The sequence below is a fragment of the Plodia interpunctella genome, chromosome 3 (assembly GCF_027563975.2).
Source record: "Plodia interpunctella isolate USDA-ARS_2022_Savannah chromosome 3, ilPloInte3.2, whole genome shotgun sequence".
NCBI lineage: Eukaryota > Metazoa > Arthropoda > Insecta > Lepidoptera > Pyralidae > Plodia > Plodia interpunctella.
This window is the reverse complement of record NC_071296.1, coordinates 2,397,649-2,419,525: the sequence shown is the minus strand read 5'-3', so window position 1 is coordinate 2,419,525 and position 21,877 is coordinate 2,397,649. Positions and strand designations below refer to the sequence as shown.

At 35.8% G+C, this 21,877-nt stretch overlaps 4 protein-coding genes across 6 annotated transcripts in view; 2 read left to right on the top strand and 2 right to left on the bottom strand.

Annotated features, from left to right (window-relative positions):
- LOC128683687 (uncharacterized protein) overlaps positions 1–13,593 on the top strand; it is a 138,064-nt gene extending 124,471 nt beyond the window's left edge. The window contains exons 3-11 of the mRNA XM_053769579.1: positions 5,157–5,226; positions 5,838–5,881; positions 6,316–6,436; positions 7,231–7,382; positions 7,632–7,770; positions 8,118–8,317; positions 8,931–9,073; positions 9,675–9,823; positions 11,457–13,593. Coding sequence (XP_053625554.1) covers positions 5,157–5,226; positions 5,838–5,881; positions 6,316–6,436; positions 7,231–7,382; positions 7,632–7,770; positions 8,118–8,317; positions 8,931–9,073; positions 9,675–9,823; positions 11,457–11,599 — 1,161 coding nt within the window. The 3' untranslated portion in view covers positions 11,600–13,593. The remainder of the gene's footprint in view (positions 1–5,156; positions 5,227–5,837; positions 5,882–6,315; positions 6,437–7,230; positions 7,383–7,631; positions 7,771–8,117; positions 8,318–8,930; positions 9,074–9,674; positions 9,824–11,456) is intronic.
- gudu lies at positions 518–4,631 on the bottom strand. Its single transcript, XM_053769572.2, has 6 exons — positions 3,807–4,631; positions 3,234–3,540; positions 2,733–3,078; positions 2,260–2,643; positions 1,771–1,985; positions 518–892 (listed from the first exon to the last, which is right to left on the bottom strand). The coding sequence occupies exons 1-6, from the start codon at positions 4,403–4,405 to the stop codon at positions 761–763; spliced, it is 1,983 nt and encodes a 660-aa protein (XP_053625547.1). The 5' UTR covers positions 4,406–4,631; the 3' UTR covers positions 518–760.
- LOC128683693 (thioredoxin domain-containing protein 17-like) lies at positions 13,580–16,930 on the bottom strand. Of its 3 annotated transcripts, XM_064437068.1 has the most exons (4): positions 15,200–15,225; positions 14,881–15,064; positions 14,710–14,791; positions 13,580–14,473 (listed from the first exon to the last, which is right to left on the bottom strand). In XM_064437068.1, exons 2-4 carry the CDS (start codon positions 15,044–15,046, stop codon positions 14,317–14,319), a joined length of 405 nt encoding a protein of 134 aa, XP_064293138.1. In that variant the 5' UTR covers positions 15,047–15,064; positions 15,200–15,225; the 3' UTR covers positions 13,580–14,316. The 3 variants fall into 3 exon arrangements, with proteins under 3 accessions (XP_064293138.1, XP_053625560.1, XP_053625559.1); XM_053769585.1 differs by lacking the exons at positions 14,881–15,064; positions 15,200–15,225 and adding an exon at positions 16,653–16,930; XM_053769584.2 differs by lacking the exon at positions 15,200–15,225 and having other exon boundaries at positions 14,881–15,126.
- Positions 16,931–17,781: 851 nt separating this feature from the next.
- Positions 17,782–21,787, top strand: LOC128683990 (uncharacterized). Its single transcript, XM_053770151.2, has 5 exons — positions 17,782–17,974; positions 18,139–18,270; positions 18,755–18,918; positions 19,744–19,840; positions 20,201–21,787. Exons 1-5 carry the CDS (start codon positions 17,914–17,916, stop codon positions 21,307–21,309), a joined length of 1,563 nt encoding a protein of 520 aa, XP_053626126.1. The 5' UTR covers positions 17,782–17,913; the 3' UTR covers positions 21,310–21,787.
- Positions 21,788–21,877: the final 90 nt, after the last annotated feature.

The window sequence follows — 21,877 nt, the reverse complement described above, 5'->3', positions numbered from 1 at the left end:
ATCTGGGTTATTTAATTGACTGCTCATAGGTCAATGTCAGCCATGCTTACGGCCAGTAATTTGTGGACCGGTTTGTCCTGCAGCCTGCAATCGCGTTGGTAATATTAATTTTACTCTTTTCTGATACAGCTTTAGAGTCAGGGTCGTATTTTCAAGGGTTCATAAAGAGCGGAGCATAAAGGTTACGATGAGAAACGGTTATCATCAGCAGTGTTATGAAATTGGCTACAGTAAATTGGTAGTGTTAAGAAATCGGCGCAAACATCAGTATACAAATGTATACCTATGTATAGAGGCCAGATTATCATGTTGGTACTTCATCAAAGTTAATTTCATAAGTTTTCCTAAATTTTTAGAAGGTTTTTTAAGCAAATTCACAATAGAAAAAGTTAAATTTATCAACGCATATGATTTAAATATTTCTATTACGATTTTCAGTCAATGCAAAAACTGTGTGTGCCTACAAAAATTTTGGTACTTAAGTAATTATTATCAAGACAAATATTAAATCCCGGAAACGTTGCATAAAGTAAATTCAATAGATTTCGATTAAAGTGAAGTTTATCTGTTGATATTAATCATGGAATTATAAAGGGCGCGGGGTAAAAATGATATCGCCCATTTCTATTTATCTACTTATGTGTATTTATGACGTTCAGTTTCCACACGGGATGTCCCAACTCAGCTAATATTTACATAATTAAATACATTAAAGATTCTAATTTATTAATATAAGTAGGCATATCGATAAATGAACAATTTATTGTTTTAATTTGATCTTCTCTGTGGCGAGGGCCAGCTTACGGATGTTACACAGACACCCAGCCGAGGCTTCTTGCAGTATCGGGTCCTTTGAGCCGATGGTCTCCAGCAGGAACTGAACTACGCCAGCCTAAAAAAGACATGATGTGAGAGCTCTGGTTTCTGATAACATTAATCACATTTCAATTGTATTTCTTATTGCGTGTGTTTAAGTATACTATATTGCAATTTTGTGAATCTACAGTTTTGCGTTGATGACTCAGCCTTCTGTAGACACAGAACTGAAATGACATGTAGTTAACATCATAAAGTAGCATTTTGAGCTATTTAAAGACTACATAGCGACCGCGTAAGTCAACTACATAAAACAAACTTTCCTCCACTTTTGTATCTTGCAGAGAAAGGACCAGAAATTTTAGAGGAGCTCAGAAAAGGGTGCTATTAGTAAATTCGTTTACGTATATAGATGTCATTAGATTCCTACTTGGATTTTGCTCCAGAATGTGCTATTATTTACACAACTATAAATGTGTGGTAATAAGCTTTGAACTATAAAAACCACTAACATTGCTCACAGCTCGTATTGCAAACAAAGTTTGCTTGAAAAGAGTAATAACAAATAATAACTAATGTAGTATATTTACAGAGTTTACCTACTCCTAGTGACTGTATCATTATAATTTAAATGACTGTATCAACCATTGTTAACAACCTTGTATCATAGTACCTCTGTGAAACACTATATAGTTACCTAGGTTCCAAGTTAGTTCGTGTTATCTTAAAATACCTACATCAAAATTCACCAAATCCAGAAGACATAAATGTGAAACTGCGCTTCTTCGTTCCTACCTAGCCTGTTAATACCTAGCCTCAATATAAAGTAAACATAATTTAACTTCACTAGGAAGACGTGTTATTGTAAAGTCAGCCCAAGTCATGCAGTTTATCAAATTCTATGAAGGTTTTAAATTTTAATTGAATGTGTAAGTACAATAGGTAGATACTTACAGCATGCATAGTCACGCAGTTGATAGAATAAAACGACAAATGGTACAATGCCAAAGCCGTCGCCCTGTGGACTTTGGGGTCCCGTGACGTCATGTAGTTGACAAGCGGGGTAATGGCCCCACGCCTGCCGAACTCCTGGCGGTTTTGCGCCCAGTCGCAGCAGTATGCTATGGCAACACCGAGATTTGCTCGCAAGTGGTCATCGGTTGTGCTCACTACAAATTACAATGAATATTTTATCATATACCAGTCTACCAGCCATAATTATTCAAGTCTAATACCTACTGGTCACAGAGTAGGCTTTTACATATACTTTTTTATTTAAAGGAAAGTAAACAGAGTATTATAGAAAACCATAGAAGTCTAGACATGATATTAACCTGCAATACATTTTGGGTATCACCATGTAAGCTTCAAATCAGTCCTGCTATGTTAAAAATACGACTATAAAGAACTATATACTTTTCTCATTATAGGTAAATTGCGTACCTAGTTTGGAAAGTTTAGCTACCACTCCATGATCGGAAATAACTGCAAGATTCTCGTGGTCCTTAGCAATGGTCGCTATAGCTGCACACACGGCAGACAGCACGTTGTGGTCATCAGAATCCAGCAAGTCCACAGTCAGATCTAGGGCTCCAACAAACGACCGGACCATTTCTCCCGAATCTGTGGCATTCTGCACACAAGGACTTAAAGCCAACGCAGCGTTGGTTTGCACCTTCTTGGAGTCGTTCTTCAATAGCGACCAGACTAGCCTAACACCATCTAGTTCTTCAATTTCTAACATACAGTTTTGTTCTTTTGCACACTCCATCAAAACTAATGGAACGTTTTCTAGGAGCGGTTTATGTGTGTTGTTTAGATGATGAACTGCAAACAAATTATGTCAGATTACTTATTTTATTAAAATCTTCTAGTATTAAGTACCTATCACCTATGTAAGCAAAATAGTTTCATACTTAGCATAGGAATTCCGCCAGCGCTTCTAATTTTATCCCGATTAGGTGGATATTTTGCACATTCCGCTAATGCTCCTGCGACATTAGTTAAAACTCCATTATTCTCATCATCGAGCAATTTGACTAGTATTCTAACTGCACCAAGAGCATCTAATTTTTTAATACTTGGATCGCTGTCAGCGCATTTCCATAACGCTCCGGTGACAGCGGCCATTAAGGGCTTGTTAGTTCTGTTACTGGAATCCTGTGCTGCCTCCACTAACAGTTCCAGCCCTCCAGCCTCACGAATCATGTCCCTCGTTACTGGATCACTCGCGCACTTATATATTGCCAAGCTGCAATAGGTCTGAAACGTAAGGAAAGTCATAGTGATGTCACTAATTAAAATTCATAATTTATTCATTCAAGAACGGTATGAGTATCCTTTGTTTGTACGTGCCATCTTCTAAGTAAGTTAACCATTGTTATCCTATACCTTATATTGTGCTTATAACTAGGTACCTTTAAATCTTTGTCTTCGTTGCTTAAATGCTTGATCAAATCCCCCACCATTTTTTCTGTTTGAACGGCTAGTTGGAACGAGGTCTCATTTGCGCACATTTGCAATAGGCCCACTGCTGGCGTTGCCACGTCCAGATGTATCGTCTTCAGAAGGTTGGCTATCAACGGTATCATCCCGTACTTTCTCATAGCCTCCCGGTTTCTTTGGGAGGCCGACATTGACCACAACGCCTTAGCACCGGCTCTAGCTATGTCCAAATATTGTTGTTCATCAAGATTTAGCTCTTCACGTGGTGTTATCAAATATCTATAAATTATTACAAAGTAATATGACAAAATTGAAAATTTACTAATTAATGAAATATCGATAATCGATGCTTCTAACCGTGTTAATTTAAAATGTGATAATGTGTTTGTTTGTCCTACTTTCACATCAAAACGGAACATTGTATTCAATATATGTTTGGTATTTAAATAGTTAGAGTGACATAGGCTACTTGTTGCCGGCGGGCGAATCCGCAGGTAACGACTAGTTTATGATAAGTTCTAACATATATTATCAGTCTTACTCACTTCTCTTTCACCTCTAACAGGTCGATCATCTTTGGGATTCCACCAAACTTCCTACAAAACTTTCTGCTTTTTCGAATTCTACCCAAATTGGCAATCGTTTCTGCAGCCAAAATCTGCACGTCCCTGGCAGGATCTGACAACAATCCCACTAATAACGGAATAGCTCCCAGATCTGTAACTTTCTTTCGGATTTCGATATTCGGAGTAATATCTTTTAGAACTGCTAAACCTCCCAATATGCAACACAAATCTCTAGTCTCCAATAAATTGACGAGTAATTCAAGACCACCAATTTCCTGTATCGCCCTTTGATTGACTTCTATAGTAAGATCGTGATCTTTCAAACATGACAAAGCGACCATAGTAGCCGTTTGATTACCGGCTTTCATATACTTCACGAGTTTCTGTATGTGCCAATATTCTGGTGGTATTTCCGAGGATTTTATGAGGTCAGCCCAGTTGTCCTCGCTCGCGGATGTGGAGGAGGCTGAGGACGCTGAGGTGTCAGACCCCTCGGTCACCATCACTATCCTGGGCAGCCCGACGGTGTCTTGCCCTCCATCTACGCTGAAGGTGGATATATTATCAACTTCTCCCATGATTTATATAATGTAGACTATCTTCAAAATAACTTGTGTTTACAAAAATATATATATCCGTCGAAAGTTGATCTTTAGCGGCGATTATGTCAATATTGTTGCATAGCAACGTACATTTTTGCGTGTTTATGTCTTCGAGTTATATATATATAGACAAAATGTTTTCTGCTGTAAATACAAGAAGTACTTAAATATTGTATTAATACAATTTTTACACTGTTTTTATTCAGCCGAATTATGATGCAAAAAATTTATTCTGTTCAAATATTTTAATTTTATAACTACCTATACGTAGGTAGGTGCTCCTTCTTGTTTAGTAATCTAATATTTCTTCAGAAGCATCGTTTTTTTTTATTATTCCAAACCTGACCTTCATTCCGAACCTTCATCGTATGTGTTACCATTATTAGTCATATTTAAAAAATATGTTGATATTTTACCCCCACTTGCAAACACGGTATCCCTTAGTCCCTTAAAATAAATGCTGATTAGCAAAAAGAAAAAGAAAATGTACTGTTACACGCGACTAAGGTCCATTTCATTGTCCATGGGATACACCAAGCACAATGCAAGGGACGCATACACACAAGCTAACAATACTAAATAAATAAAATAACTATGTTCGATGATAATAAACCACGGTTTTCATAATTTGTGGTAGGAGGTACCCAGAGTTTACGCCCTTTATTTTCCCGGTTCCTTCGCAAACAGTCGGATACCTAATATAATGGCTTGTAATGTATTGTTTCAGTTTCGGAGAAGCGTGAAAGATGTTCTGAAGCCGGAACACAATGACCACTTTTTGCTTAGGTGGCTGCGCGGTATGTTTTGCAAGATTTCTTATTGTTTATAAAGAGAATATTATCCGGAAGCTTAGATTCATTAATTACAGCCACATAGTAGAACACAGAAACAGGCACTTATGTAACTTAATTATCCTTAGAGTAAGATTAAATTTAATTAGTCATAGAACTTATCACAGCATCTATTTGAGTAGAAGGTTATACCTACTAGACTAGAAAGTTTGAACTCCATTACGAAAAATTGGATTTGTTATTCAGTTCATTATAGTTCACGTTCCAATCACTAAATTTATCTAAACCTTATGAAATCAGATAATTATACAATCTCAATATAATAATACTAATTATTACACACAACCAAGACAAGGTCAGTCAAGATTTACTTAATTGGGAAATTGAGATTGAAATCCTATTCTATATCGCAACGTGCAACCAACAAAATTTAATTATTAACTGACTTTGAAAAATGTAAGTATTTACATATTACAAATATAATATACTCTAGTAATATACCAGGCTGATAGTAATAATAGTAATTATAAAAATATATAGTTTTTGTAATTAATTAGTAATGCTTAATATTTTTAAGAGTTTTAGGTAAGCAACTAAGCATTTCACAAAATTTTCAGCCAGACAATGGGATCCGGATGCGGCAGAGAAAATGCTGAGAGATGTAAGTACGTCATCACCTAACAATAATCACATAAATTCAATTGCTCAATCTATTAAAATATGCTTTTCTCGAACCTAAATCCTAAAATCTTCAGAAAACGCTTGTAAGTAGGTACTTTCTTTAAAGACCTATTTAATTGATTCCCTAAATAACAAATACAAAAGGCAATCATTACGATTTTATTTGATTGATGTTGACATTATATCTAAGTATTTTTAGACGGTATATTATACTTATTTCTAAGTATTTTAAAGATTAGACAGACATTGCATAATGATTGATGCCTACTAATTTCATTTATATTATTACCATATGTCCCATCTCACATTTTTTATAATAGATGTAAAAATCTTAAGGAAAAGTAAACAAAATAAGAGTTTATATAAAGTTGGTTACTTAACTTACTTATATCGACATAATTTATAACTTTTCAGTCAATGAAATGGCGGGAAAAGTGGGAGATAGACACCACACTACAGACTTGGGAGCCTCCAGAAGTATTGCAGAAATACTTCCCCAGCGGTAGTACCGGTTTCGACAAAGAGGGATCTCCGAGTAAGTCAACTCATCAGATTGTTATGCGGTTGAAAAATGAAAAATGTCACATACAATAGTATGCGAAAAATTAACTTGAAACATGGGTTAAATTTTATGTACTTACCTACTTACCAACGTTCTTCAACAACGTTCTTGAACATCCTTAAATTATCAAAAATAATTTGAAATAAAAACTCGATATCTTGAGTATAATTCAGTCTTAAACTATGAAATAAATCAATGACTGTATGAAGTGAGCGCATTTTATTTGTGTTGCGAATATTTATAACATTTGTGTTCGAAGAAACAGCGTTTTAGCCGTTAGGAAAAAGAAGTCAGGAACAGTTGATTAAATACCTACATTGAGCAGTTGAAAAAAATAAATAAACTAATTTCGTACAGTCTGTATGTCTCCAACTGCAATACATTGTTCTCCCTCCTTGAGCGTTAAGTGTAATTCGTTGACACCTACGTGCTAATTTCTTTGAAGTGACTATATAAGGTACCTACATGTTATTATATTATTATGGCACAAGGAAATTAAAAGAACAATTGCGCATTGTGACATTATCCGACAAGGAAATACTCTCTCATCTTTAGGTAATTGATCTGAGCTCTCATCACCCTAATTAAACTAAACCAGTTAACCATAAACACAGAAGATCCCGAATTTTACAATAGAAACTAGAAAAGTAGTCTTTGAAAACTATTCTGACATTACAAAATTCAAGCTCGTAATTTTATCACACCCAGGAATCGACATGTTAATATAAACAACTTCTTGCAACTTTAAAGCACTTATTTTTTCATAGTTATAATAGTTCCGTTCGTGGGTCTGGACGTGTGGGGCATGCTGCACTCACTGAGCCGGATGGATGTCATCAGGATGGTGATCAAGACGCTGGAGGAATACCTCGCGTCAGCCAGGAAGCAGGCTCTGGAGCACGGACCAGCGGCTTTGAAGGTAAATCCTGCTATTCCTTTTTTCATTCAATCCTTTTATTACATAAACTCTGCAACTTAATGTTTGATTTCATACATATTGTCACGCCTGTGTTCCACGGTGATACCTAGATTTACAAATATCTTTTCCTGCCACTATTGACCACTGTCCTGCCTCTATACTCGTCTTTTCAAACATGCTCACTAATTATTGGTGCTCCTAATATCCCTCCAAATCCCTAATCTCAACGCAAAATTAATTATATTTCAGGTGACAGTAATATTCGACCTGGAGGGGTTCAACCTCAGGCAGTACGCGTGGAAACCAGCCGCTGAGATGGTCTTCACACTGCTGCAGATCTACGAGGCAAACTACCCCGAAATCCTCAAGACATGCTTCATTGTTAATGGTGATTTCTTCAGTCATCGATTCAACGCCGTCTAGGCCTGAATCGTTTCGCTATTCGTTATTTTGTATCTTCGCAAATTTGGGAGTACTTAGACCAATTCAAATATCGGTGGTATGCAATTATATTTTAAATTTAGCCATTTATAATGTTCATGGTATATGGGCTGCGGTTTTTGCTTACCATTAGGTAGGCAACCCGAATGCTCGTTCACCCATTGTACTTGTAAAAAAATAGATAAATAATCAACTATTAACAAATTCTATGAAAAAAGAATTCAGCATTCAAAAATTTGCAAGTGCAGTTGTTAATTATAATAGGTAACAAGTTGTGTTTTGATATAATTTCAGCTCCCAAAGTCTTCTCCCTGGCGTTTTCCATCATAAAGAAGTTTATGCACGAGTACACGATATCGAAGATCAGAATCTACGGCTCTGATTCCAAGAAATGGCAAGCGCAGGTTCTCACGATCATAGACAAGGAACAGCTGCCAGTGCATTATGGCGGGAATATGGTCGACGAAAATGGCGACCCGAGGTGTGCTCTCATTGTAAGTGGCTTTCTGCTAATTCTTGACCTTGCTTGATAAAGTAAATGGAAAATATCGGAATATACATAAAGATTATATGTATATAGATAGATTATAGAATAGATATTTATAGGGTCGGATGAGCCATAAGGCAGAATGTGTTAACCAGTAAATGTGCAGCAAATTAATTTAGTCTCAGAATGGTTTATATATTATTTTGTTACTGAAAAAGGTTAAGGGCTAAATCGTTAGTCAGACGTGTTACTTCTCAGCAAATGGCTGAAAATGGCATTGCCCATCTACCTACTGTCCATTTAAAACAAAGTCAAATACAAAAATAAAGACACATAATCTAAAGACGATGTGACGACGATAACTAGCGTAGTCTAATGAGATGGAAGACTGTCGTAAACATATTCACACAACTTCCCGGCCCATCTTATACAAAACGACAGATTGACCATATAAAACCAGGTCCCCGATGAAGGACCAAAGATATGAACGCTCTGTCCAGTTCCTATTCGTATATTTCTAATACGCATTTCCCTTTCTTGTAAGCGACTGCTGTTCCAACTTTGATTCTAAAGTTTTCGTTGTCTACGGTTAACAATTGTGGAGGAATCATTGCTCGCAGGTGCGTCAAGGAGGAAAAGTCCCGAAGTCTTACTACTTGAAGAACTCGTCGCCTGATGACAAGCAGTACACGCGGGTGACCATCAAGACCGGGGAGAAACATACCGTTGATCTGCTGTGTCCGGAATCCGAGAGCGTGTTGAAGTAAGATATTTTTCTGACAGGTTTTTTTAATTTAGTTTCACCTATTCTTTATTTGTATGTAATCAACAAGCTTGTCCTGCACAGTTGAGAATATTTCCACGTTGATTCGGTTTCCGGATGCACCTGAAGGTGCACGCAGGATCGGCTTCCGACGAGAGAGCGCCTCAACAATACTGCACGGACATAATTTTAGTGAGACTTGTTTGACAAATTTTGGGTGTATTATTATAATTATATGCCCAACTGGCAAATAACTTCAGGCAGACTTATCTAGTAGTTAAGTATTTTGTTGTCAGATTACATTAGGTACAATACGATATTTTCTCAAAATGAGATGAAACATGCCGTTGGGGGTTCACCATTTTCTGATAAAATAGGTATTTTATTGTAATCTGACAGATAAACTAATAAATCAAACCAAATAAATCTAACTGAATTTATTTATCAGTATTCGCTGCAGTGTCGTTCGACATGGCGGCTTAAAAATTTTTCGCCCTAGATTACCGTGAAAATTATTGAAATATTTTCGTCACAACGAGCATCGCTTCTGTGTCATTCGACAAAACGTATTACCTTCAGTGTACACGGTGTTTGTGTGCAGATGGGAAGTGGGCGTGGACAGCCACGACATAAAGTTCTCGATATTGCGGCGCGACGCGCGCGGGCAGCAGTCGGAGGCGCTCGCGCCGCGCCGGCTCGCCGCCGGCCGCGCGCACCTCGGCCTGCTGCCCGTCTCCGGGCCCGCCACCTGTGAGTCATGCACTCTAGCTCCACCTCAGTTACTTTATTACTCCCTGCACTCTAGCTCCACCTCAGTTACTTTATTACTCCCTGCACTCTAGCTCCTCACAGTTTCTTTATTACTCCCTGGACTCTAGTTCCTCACAGTTTCTTTATTACTCCCTGCACTCTAGCTCCTCACAGTTTCTTTATTACTCCCTGCACACTAGCTCCTCACAGTTTCTTTATTACTCCCTGCGCTCTAGCTCCTCACAGTTTCTTTATTACTCCCTGCACACTAGCTCCTCACAGTTTCTTTATTACTCCCTGCACTCTAGCTCCTCACAGTTTCTTTATTACTCCATGCACTCTAGCTCCACCTCAGTTACTTTATTACTCCCTGCACTCTAGCTCCACCTCATTTACTTTATTACTCCCTGCGCTCTAGCTCCTCAGTTTCTTTATTACTCCCTGCACTCTAGCTCCTCACAGTTTCTTTATTACTCCCTGCACACTAGCACCTCACAGTTTCTTTATTACTCCCTGCACTCTAGCTCCTCACAGTTTCTTTATTACTCCCTGCACACTAGCACCTCACAGTTTCTTTATTACTCCCTGCACACTAGCTCCTCACAGTTTCTTTATTACTCCCTGCACTCTAGCTCCTCACAGTTTCTTTATTACTCCCTGCACTCTAGCTCCACCTCAGTTACTTTATTACTCCCTGCACTCTAGCTCCACCTCAGTTACTTTATTACTCCCTGCATTCTAGCTCCACCTCAGTTACTTTATTACTCCCTGCGCTCTAGCTCCTCACAGTTTCTTTATTACTCCCTGCACACTAGCACCTCACAGTTTCTTTATTACTCCCTGCACTCTAGCTCCTCACAGTTTCTTTATTACTCCCTGCACTCTAGCTCCTCACAGTTTCTTTATTACTCCCTGCACACTAGCACCTCACAGTTTCTTTATTACTCCCTGCACTCTAGCTCCTCACAGTTTCTTTATTACTCCCTGCACACTAGCACCTCACAGTTTCTTTATTACTCCCTGCACACTAGCTCCTCACAGTTTCTTTATTACTCCCTGCACTCTAGCTCCACCTCAGTTACTTTATTACTCCCTGCACTCTAGCTCCACCTCAGTTACTTTATTACTCCCTGCGCTCTAGCTCCTCACAGTTTCTTTATTACTCCCTGCACACTAGCACCTCACAGTTTCTTTATTACTCCCTGCACTCTAGCTCCTCACAGTTTCTTTATTACTCCCTGCACACTAGCATCTCACAGTTTCTTTATTACTCCCTGCACTCTAGCTCCTCACAGTTTCTTTATTACTCCCTGCACTCTAGCTCCTCACAGTTTCTTTATTACTCCCTGCCCCCTGTACACTAGCCCCACCTCACAGTTTCGCTCATTTATTTATTAGGTACTCCCTGCACTCTAGGGCAACCTCAGACTCATTAAATTCTTTTGTTTCTTACCAAAAACAGTGGTACATTGTATTAACTATATGTATAAAACTATACTAAATACTTTCTACTAAAATTCTAGTTACTTTATTATCACAGGTTGTACAATATAATAACAGTTCCTCTGTAGGTATATTTACTCTGTGGCTATAAATGAAAAGAAACTGATTATTTTCTTGTATTATATTACAGATTCCGTAGTGTTTGACAACAAGAACGCCTTCCTGAGGAGCAAGAAGGTATACTATGACGTGGTGGTGACCGATCCGAGCCGGGACCTCAACATCAGTGACATGCCAGAGGAGACCACAGACCCCGTCGCGTCTTCCAGCTAAATGTGATATTAACTAGTAGCCAAGTTATTTAGTTTAGCTGTTTAGGTTGTTCGGATCCACAGGTTTGATTAAAACTAACGTGCGAAAGAGACAAAGAGAATATGAAAAAGAGACAAGAGAATAATTTTGATGGTTTCTGTGGCGTAGTGCGACTTTGCTATTTACATATCACCATCACTCGATTCGCAGTGAGACGCAGCTAACCAATCCCAGTACGCCATTGTGAGGCAACAACAACCACACCGCAATGTGATTGGTTGGCCGCGTCTCACTTCGAATCGACTCGATAGTGAGAAGTGAAATGCAATATTGTACTTTGTCCTCTTGACGTGTGATATGTCTACAGATATGTCGACTACATATTACTGCTTACAACGTCGACTACATATTACAGCTTAAAGACAAGTCCCACTGTCGCGACTGTCTGTCTGTATGAACGGGATAAACTCAAAAACTACCCGACGGATTTTCGTATGGTTTTCACCAATAGATAACGTGATTCCTGGGGCTAGGAATCTGCGAAGCTGGGAAGGTCGCTAGTGAATATAAGTTTATAAACATAAAGACACACAACATTTTTATAAACAGCCACAAAATTGATAAATGACTGTAATATTTTAAATACATTTACATAAAGGTAGCTATGACATTTCTGTAGACGACTAGTGGTTTATTTAGTTAAGATTAGATAATTGATATCTAAAGTACTATTAAGCGGTCAGTGAAATTACTATATATTATTGTTAACCGTATTGTAAGTACAAAAAATACATACAACTATTGCATTTAGGCTCAGATATGTGAAAAATGTGTGTGGAAATTATCACGGAAAACCATAAAATAGATGATATACGACAGAATATGTCATTGACACAACAGATAGTAAATTAATAAATTAGGTATATAGGTTTCTATGTTTCTATAGTTAATTAAGGTAACAATGACAATACGTACAATACAAATCATTATTATAGATAGACCATTGTTATAGAACAAATAAGTTACTATATAGCTTATATTTTCACATATCTTGGTGTCCGTTTGCAATCAACGTCTGACCCAATTTCACGATTTAACTGTCGGGGTTCATGAGTAGAGTCACTGGGTAGAGTATATATCAACTTCCAAATTACCTAGCAAAAAGTACTATCGGGAACACCACAGCAATACAATTAAAAGCATGTTACTATACATGGACCTCTGTCGCAATAAACATACGTATACCTAATACCGGCGAATTTTGTTGTTCGGTTGATGTACTGTACCTACGAGGTAAGATTGTACACGATATAGCTTCCTGTATGGTCATAGGAACAGTTTTTGTATTACCAACTTCACACACTTCGAACAGTTTGCCAAACTTCGAGGGTTCGTTATTACTTACATTGCTGATTTTTCATTGCGGTTAATAAAAGCACTCATATTAACTACGCAATGTTCACGCATTCGCGCCGGCATGTGTCTGAGATCGGTGACGATGTGAAGCTGGCAAAATAGTCAACTTTTTTTTTAATATTTCTTCTTAATATTACGTTATTGCTATGATTCCAAGCAATAACTTTTAGAATAACATATCAATACATATTGATATCTTATTACACATTCATGACATCGAGACAAATGTATGTAGGTACAGAAAACAGCACATCAAGTTACCCTGCATGAACTTCTATGTTGCTATAACAGCGGCGAATTTGCAATGAATTCGGGTAGGTTGATGTGCTGTTGATTGTACTACTAATATAGTTCAATGATTCACACCTAGTGATGCCAGGTGCCAAGCAAAGCCGGACATGTTGCTTGTCTTTCATAGATTTATTAGTAGAATAATTGTGATGGTTGTTATTGTTATAAGGTGCTATATGTATAGCAGTGGTATTTAATACAATTTACATGACAAAGGTGCACAATCTTGTGTAATATTACAGATATAAAAATATTGCAATGTAATTATGATAAGGTTTTGTACTGAAATAAAAGTTACTGATATATGACATTTTTATTGATTAAAAATTGTGTAAATGCTTTCGATACAATTCAAGATAACAAATTCTTATGATTAAGTCTTCATATATACAATACACATGTTATACATTTACATGCAAGGATCGTTACAACGTGTTACAGATATTTTACAAGAAGAGCAATTGTAAAAATGTAAATTAACATTTATTATTTCATAATTAATATTTCAATGAATGTGAGCTTAACAAAATGACCACATTTAATTACCTTTTGGTACTGAACGGAAAGGCATATATATACAATTTCATTAATATAAGTACAAAATACAATTTCATAAATTATAATTTTTTGTAAAATTTTATGTGAAATTCTTGCTAGTCGCAACACAGGTAGGTAATAAAATATAAGATATGCCACAAAATTGTTTTAAGCTGTATTTTCTCTGAAACCATTTGGTTTCAGATAACATACTGGCTAAGCTAAGGAGTAACGTGGAAGCAACGCTACACTTCAAATCAAGAGTACTGACTGACATAACATTAGGAGCTAACAAATGCTCTGCTTCTACAAAAGAAACATTTTGAGTCCTAACAGGGGTGGTCAAGGACTTCAGAACAGCCGGAAGTCTTACGAAATTAAACAACTGGAACTCCCGACTAATTTTCAACATATTTTGTTATAATCACAGCAGTCACGATTCCTCTATTTAATCTCGTACCACATACATATCGACCTGCACTCAACATAATAAATTAATCTTCCTCTTCTTCAAACATCATTTGGAGAAGATCTCTCTTAGCGCACTGCTCACCCTCCAGCCTCTGAACTCCTTTCCACTTTATAATGGTGGGAATCACCAGTAGTTTTGTGCGCGCGTCCGTTCTGAATGGACATGCTCTGTCCCTCCACCTGTATCAACAAGTATATGTACCTAAATACATTTTTTGATGTCATTATTTTTGAACTATATCTATATAGTTTAAAAAATAATGACATGAAAAAAAGCAACACTAGGCTGGTTTTTGGGTGAAACAAAATTAACAAGCCATAATTCGTTAAAATTTTTACCTACTTAATATTTTATGGATAAATAAAAATACTACAATTAGAATACATATCTATATACTCTGACATGTAAAACTTACGTAGTTGGATCGCCAACTTGAACAAAGACAAATATAACACTCTTCTTCAGCTCTTCCAAGTAAGCTTTTACAATTGGCTCCGCTGTAAAAGAAATACTCAGTAAGTATACAAAATTTTACTGCAAACAGAAACATTAAGGGGATTGAAACAAAACATCAAAAGATCATCACCAATTTGACAATACATGCACCAGCTTCTTCCATTTTCTTTTTTAGATCCTGTAAAAAAGAAATACACACTATGCCCTTTCTCCGGCAAGCCATTCACATAAACGGAGAATTCTTCATAATTGTTCAAATTTTGAATTGTTTTCTTGATTTTGCATTTGCCAACCATTTCTGACAAGTTACATAACTGTCAATTTTATATTATTTTCATGGATTTAATAAGTACTTCGGAGTACCTACCTACTAATTCCATGATTATTTTTCAACCTGACATTTTAACAAAAAGTTTGGTTTTTTGACAAATGATTTATGCGAATTTCACCTTTTATTAGTCTCAATGACAAGGACAGGGGAGGATATATATATTGATATATATATACCTATATATATATATATATATATATATATATATATATATATATATAGGTATACCCTGTGCAGTTTCAACAAGTGTCCTGTTCTCTCGCTCACTTACACCATTTTGTTCTGGGGTGTATGGCATTACAAGTCTTTGTCTTATTCCGTAAGAATCTAAGATTTGCCGAACAGATTGGTTATTCGACAACCAATTTGTTCGGCAAATCTTCACTTCATCTTCACACACAAATCACTACCAGAATCGCTAAGTGGGCATTTTACGGTATGTCCTTGTGTCTTAGTCTGAGCTAGCATCAAGGCGAGTTTATCCTTGACCTCTGACTTTTGTCTTAAGAAATAAACTATACGATAGCCAGTGAAGTCATCTTTAAACAGAACATAATATTGTAACTTCGAGTAACTTGATTGAAACGGTCCACATACATCTGTATGAACGAGTTCCCCTGGTGCGGTGGCTCTATCTCTCGTACCAAATTTAAGTCTATGAGCTTTCCCATAAATGCAACCATCACATATCTCTTTATCAAGTGGTAAATCGAGCCCTAGTTCACGTTTAACTACAACTTTTACTTGCCTCTTAATCTCATGATATAGCTGCATCGTCGCTTCAGTTGCATCAATTTCAGGTGCATTCTCTGGTTTAACATTAACTGCGTCCAGTCTGTATAAACCTCCTTGCTTCTGACGTTTTCCATATAGTTTCGGTACTCCATTGACAAAGACGGTACATTCTTTTGTCGTCGATGAGAATAAACTATTTGGGCTTTTGTCGTGAAGCGCAAGAACCGAAAAAAAGTTCTTATTAATGGCTGGGACATACCAAACATCTTGCAAGAGAATTCGCTGTCGCTTTCCCTTCACATTTGCTTTGATTATTACTGTGCCCTTGCCTTTGGCTCGAATCATATTGCCATTAGCCGTCGTTACAGTACGATCATCGTTAAAATGTTCAAAATGTTGGAAAAAATCATCCCGGTTTGTCACATGACTCGTCGCACCATTATCTACATACCAATTTTCAGTGTCGCGATCGATCGATTAAACTACTTCATTCTCTATAAACATTATGGTCATATTTGCAGACTTAGAGGCCCAACCCAATATTAATTTTTCTAGTAATCCCTGAATTCTTCATGATTGACAAGGATTTTACTGTTTTATTTGTGCTGGTCACAAAACCTATTGCAGAGTTTTATTTTCGCATAAGAACTGACAATGTCTAATGTTATTTTCTTTTTACATTTTTTGATTTCTCTATGGAGGTTATCACCCTAGTGCTTTAACCTCAACAAATACACTTTTAGTAGAGAGAAAACCGTGTATGGATTGCGTTTCGAATAAAGTACATGCCTCTTGTTTATATGATTCGTGATAATAATGGGTGGTGTGGTACTTACCTACATTACAATCCGGACACCAACTCTGACCATCCGGTAACTTATCGCCAGTGAAATAGAAGAAAACCGGTGGGCCATCGCTATTGATGTTTTCTGCATATTCAACGAATTCATTAAATCCATTAATTTTTAGACATGTCACCATCTTCATAAAACTTATCCAGTTCTAGTACCTACGTAAACAAACAACGCGCAAACAAATTCGACAAAAGCAAAATGTTAAATAAAATACTAGCTAAGAGAAAAGTGCTGTGCAGTTCTGTTGAACGATTTTGTCTTTGACATTGATAATAGCGGTGAAGTGACAGTGACTGCAATAGACTGACAGTATTTTTTTTGCACGAGCATGAAGCTGTGAGTAAGCCGGAGCCAGAAATTTATTTATGGTATATTGTTATCTCTTTCATCGGTAGCCCGATTTCTCTTTCTTATACACTACGAAGTAAATAAGTATAATAATCATCACATCACCGTATAGTTTTAGCTTTCAGCGTGCAAAGAGAAGAGAGAAAAATTTCCTATAACTTCATGAGTACGAGCGAGGAGACTCACGCACCACCCTCGACGAAACCTAAAAAGATCTTGTTTTAAAAATGTGAGATAAGGATGTTAGCGTAACTATAACACAGATATTTATTTTATTTTATTTATGTAGAACTAGAAATATAATCAAATCGGTTTTAAAGTTTTTTAAATCTGTGAATAAAACCCACAGATATAAAAATTAAATTTTCTGTGGGTTTTATTCATAGTTTAGAACATTACATTAAATGTTTTATTTGCCTCCTTTGAATAATTACATGGATTTCACAATATACTATATATGAAGATACAAAAATACAAGCCAATCGTTGACTTTCTATTTTGTATTTTTTAGTCATTATATTGGAAAATGAAAAAAGAATGACTTTTCCCTTATATATAGGGGAAAAGTCATTCTTTTTGCTCGATAACTAATAATAATAAATAATATTAATATAGTCGAGCATTTCACTTTATAAGCTCCATAATCGTAACCTTTTGTATAAAACGAGCCTACAGACAGACAAACATATTAAAGGGCTTCAATCAGTGTAATGAATGGTTATCTTTATCCATAAATAAGAGCGCGGTCTTTGCACGCCCGTTGAGTTGACGTAAGTGTCAGTTGACAACTCTTGAATAATTTGAATGTTTTGTGAAATAGTAATTACAATAATTTGTGTAATTTATATGATATATATTGTTATAAAACTAAATTAGGATTAATCACGTTGCTAAGATGGAAGCAACAACAAGTATGAAGCCCAAGACAATGGCAGAATTACTGCCAGGACTCAGTGGTAAGTATGTTTTGTTTATGTAGGTACGCTCAGCTTTGAAAATAATACTTGGTATTTCAGAGCGTTTACATATCATAATTAAATGTAAAAGTTTTTAATTCTTATTGCAGAATTGTTGACTATGTAATATTGATTATTCATATGACTCATTCAAACTCTTTCAGGTATTTTAACTAAGGACGCTCTTCAAACTCTGACGGCCCAGAAACAACCACGAAAAACAATAGCACAGACACGAACTGCTGAGAAAGTGTTGAAACCATTAACTATCGCTGAAATGAGGGCTGATATTCTAGGTAATTGTCATAATTACTTTCATCACCATCCATTACATTTAAGGGTACAAGATATTGATAACTTGCGCTAGGTACTTACCTGTTACAAGTGTAACTAGCCACTTTAGTTCACATACATATTTTTATTGTACTTGTGTTTACCTAGTTAATCTTCCAGTTATTTTCATTAACATTATTTTTATAAACATATTCCAAGTAACATGTTTATAATATCAGATAAAAGGTCTCTCATAATATAGACCAATTATAAATTTAAAATATTCTTATACAATACTTTTTATTGCACCAAGTTTAAATGCGGAAAAGAAATATCAAATACAATACAAATGGAAGGCACAACAGTGATTGTGGATCGCTAAAGTGATCACTTCCAGTCAACCTTAGGGTTTACCTTATACTTGATGTACAAAAAAAAAATGTTCTTAGAAAAAAATTAAAATATTCTTATTTTGACAATCCTAACTACACTACTAACTTATTTCAGCTTTAAAAGTGAAGTCTCCCAGAAGGTGTCCTCAAAATGCTGCATCTGCCAGAAAAAATTGGAACTCGTCCGTGAAAGTGGATAAAAAGATCAGCCATACAGCTGATGGGCAGATGAAGAACCACTCTGTCAGGAAAGCTCTCAATTTTCAACCAAAACCCAAGGTAATTTAACTTTTAACTTTCTTGATTGGTTACTATAACACAAACATTCTATAATAAAAGTAATAATAAATATAATTGTTAATACCTCCGCCTTCTTGGTAAGCAATAAAGGTGGAGGAATAACAATTGGCAAGCAATATTCAATTCTAAGATAAGAAAATCCTCAAGCAAACATTGTTCTGATGCTACCCATTTCGAAGATGACAAATTATTATTATAAATTGTTGAAACATCCTCAAAAAAAAATAAAAACAAAAAAAATATGTTTGCTTGAGGATTTTCATATTTTAGAATTGAATATTGCTTGCCAATTGTTATTATTATATTTGTTGAAAATAGTAAAATGTTTTAAGTTGTAGCAAGCCATTTCCTCTTCATGTCTAACAACCATGTTGTTGCCTAGCAACAGATGCCAAGATGCCCACCAAGAAGGCTGAGGTATTAACAATAATATACATATAGGGACAAAGTACCCAGAATGATACTACATTTTATAACAAATAATACATATTTATAAATAAATTATTTAATTATAATGATTATAGTAATTTATGATCAGAAAAAGATAATTTTCTATATTAACCTGACCAGGGATTGAACCTCCTGTGTAACCGACAGGCAATAGGCATGTTAACCATTATGTCAATGAGGCCTAATTATACTGCAGTGTGCCAAAATCATGATAACAGCCAACATGATCATCATCAGCCTACCCTTATCCCACTTTATGTGGGGTCGGTAACAGCCAACATGATATCCACAAAAAAACAACTAAATATTTCTGAGTCACACTAGCATGGCATTAATACGTCAATATAATTGCAGAGCATGTTAAACTCCAGAGCCACAATACAACAGCCAACTACAGAAACACCAAGGTTTCCCAAACCTGAATCTAGAGCTAAGAAATCTCTAATGCAAGGTGAGATAATTATATTATAATTACTAACAGCCCATCCCAGGTTTGCTTGGCTGAAACTATCATTCAACATTAATCATCAATCATTAAACATTCCTCATTAATCACTGTTATCTCTATAATATGAATATACATACAAAAATAGTATTTTTTTGGGTATATTGCATTCTAGAGACAGATGCGATAGACAAATCCTTACATATTCTATAATAATATGTAAGGATCTGTCATTTCATGTTGAGCATATTTTTAACAAGTACATTCTATAGTTTTAAAGTTGGTCTGCAAATAAAATGCCTTTCATTTCATATACCACCAACCCCATTTCAGATTTTCCTATTTATCAGATTAATTTTCTTACAGCCCGCAATGTGAGAATCAGCGGTATTTGTAACATAGCAGAAACTCCAGTAATCAACAAACCAGTTAGAAGCAGAATGACGCTGGCCAACAAGGAGAACATTTCAAACCAGGTCAATCTTATAAAAAAGCCTCTCATGCCACGGAAACAATTCAACCACAAAAAGTTGATGCCACCAATTCTAGACACACCTTTATCAAATGAATCCTGGAAGTCCAGTTGTGATGCAAGTTTTCTGCAAAATGAGAAGAACATAAATGATATAGAGATGAAAGCAAAGGTGGTGTCTGAAGAGCATACATTAGAAAATATAGCAGAAGTAACACCTCCAGTGTCTACACCTTTCAAAGAATACCGTAATGTCCAAGAGTATTTCAATAATTCTAGTGAATTGGAAAGCTCAGCCATGTACCACGACAACACTATCATGTGCTTTGACAAGCCCACCAACAATAAACAGGAGAATCAGAGAGAAGAGAGTGTTATAGTGTCTCTGTGTGAATTACTCAATAAAGCATCCGTTACCAATAATGAAAAAGCAAGTACTGAGCTTGAAGACCTCATAGAAGTCGAGAGACAAACTGAAAACAACATAAAGATGATAGAAAATGGCATAAAAACTTTGAACAATATTAAAGAATCACAAATTAAATCTTTAAAATATGTACAGAAATTAATAAATGAAAAGAGGAAGGCACAAACAACAACTGGACATGATAAAGATAAAACTTTAGTTGATGAAATCAAAATTACACCAAAATCCAATAAAGGTTCCTCAAATAGTAGTCCTGAAAAAAGCCCTGCACTTGGCAAACGGTGTTCAGTTATAAAATCATGTGCTAAATCACCATCATACAAAATACCAAAGAAAAATTTATGTTTGAGAAAAAAGGTTTTTTATAAATCAATGCCAAATGTATCGAGCGGTTTTCAATCTCCAAGCAAAGATATAGAAGGCAAAGCACTGAATATATACATGAAGATGAAAGAACAGATGAATTTTTTGAACACTCCAGTTGTGAAACATCGTGGTGACCGTGTGCCTGACACCCCAGCAGTAACTTCACACAATTTACAAAGACAATTGGACAAATTATATTGTGGCAGCTAGGACATACAAAAACAAAAAATTGTGAACAGATTTCTTTGTATAAAACTTCTGACAATTTAATATACAGGCTTCTGTTTTCTATGTTGCTTCAGAGCATTTTCGCAATATTAGTATTTTATATGTCTATTTCTAACTCTAAACATCTAATACCTGATTTGTCTATAGTTTACTTCCTAAATTTGAACATTTACAATGGAAATGGACTGTATATTAATTTATTTAGAATTTTTTATGGTTAGTGTAATGGGAGATTTATATAGAAGGGTCGTGCTGCAGGTTGGCATTGCGATCATTAGTAAATTACTAATAGCTGAATGTTAATTTTATGTAGTTTGTGTAATTTGAAAATCTTGTAAGATTCAATAATTAATTTGTTCTATTTAATTCCAGTCAGGTATTTTTTTAATGAATTGTATATTTCTGACTAACTTGGATTATGATTATTATTTTGATATAAATAAAGTGCTAATTAACAATGTTTACCATTTTTGTTTAACCATTTGGCATTTGTTTGACATTGCGACACATAACCTGCAGTTGTTAACTTCTTGCTTGACACATCTTTATT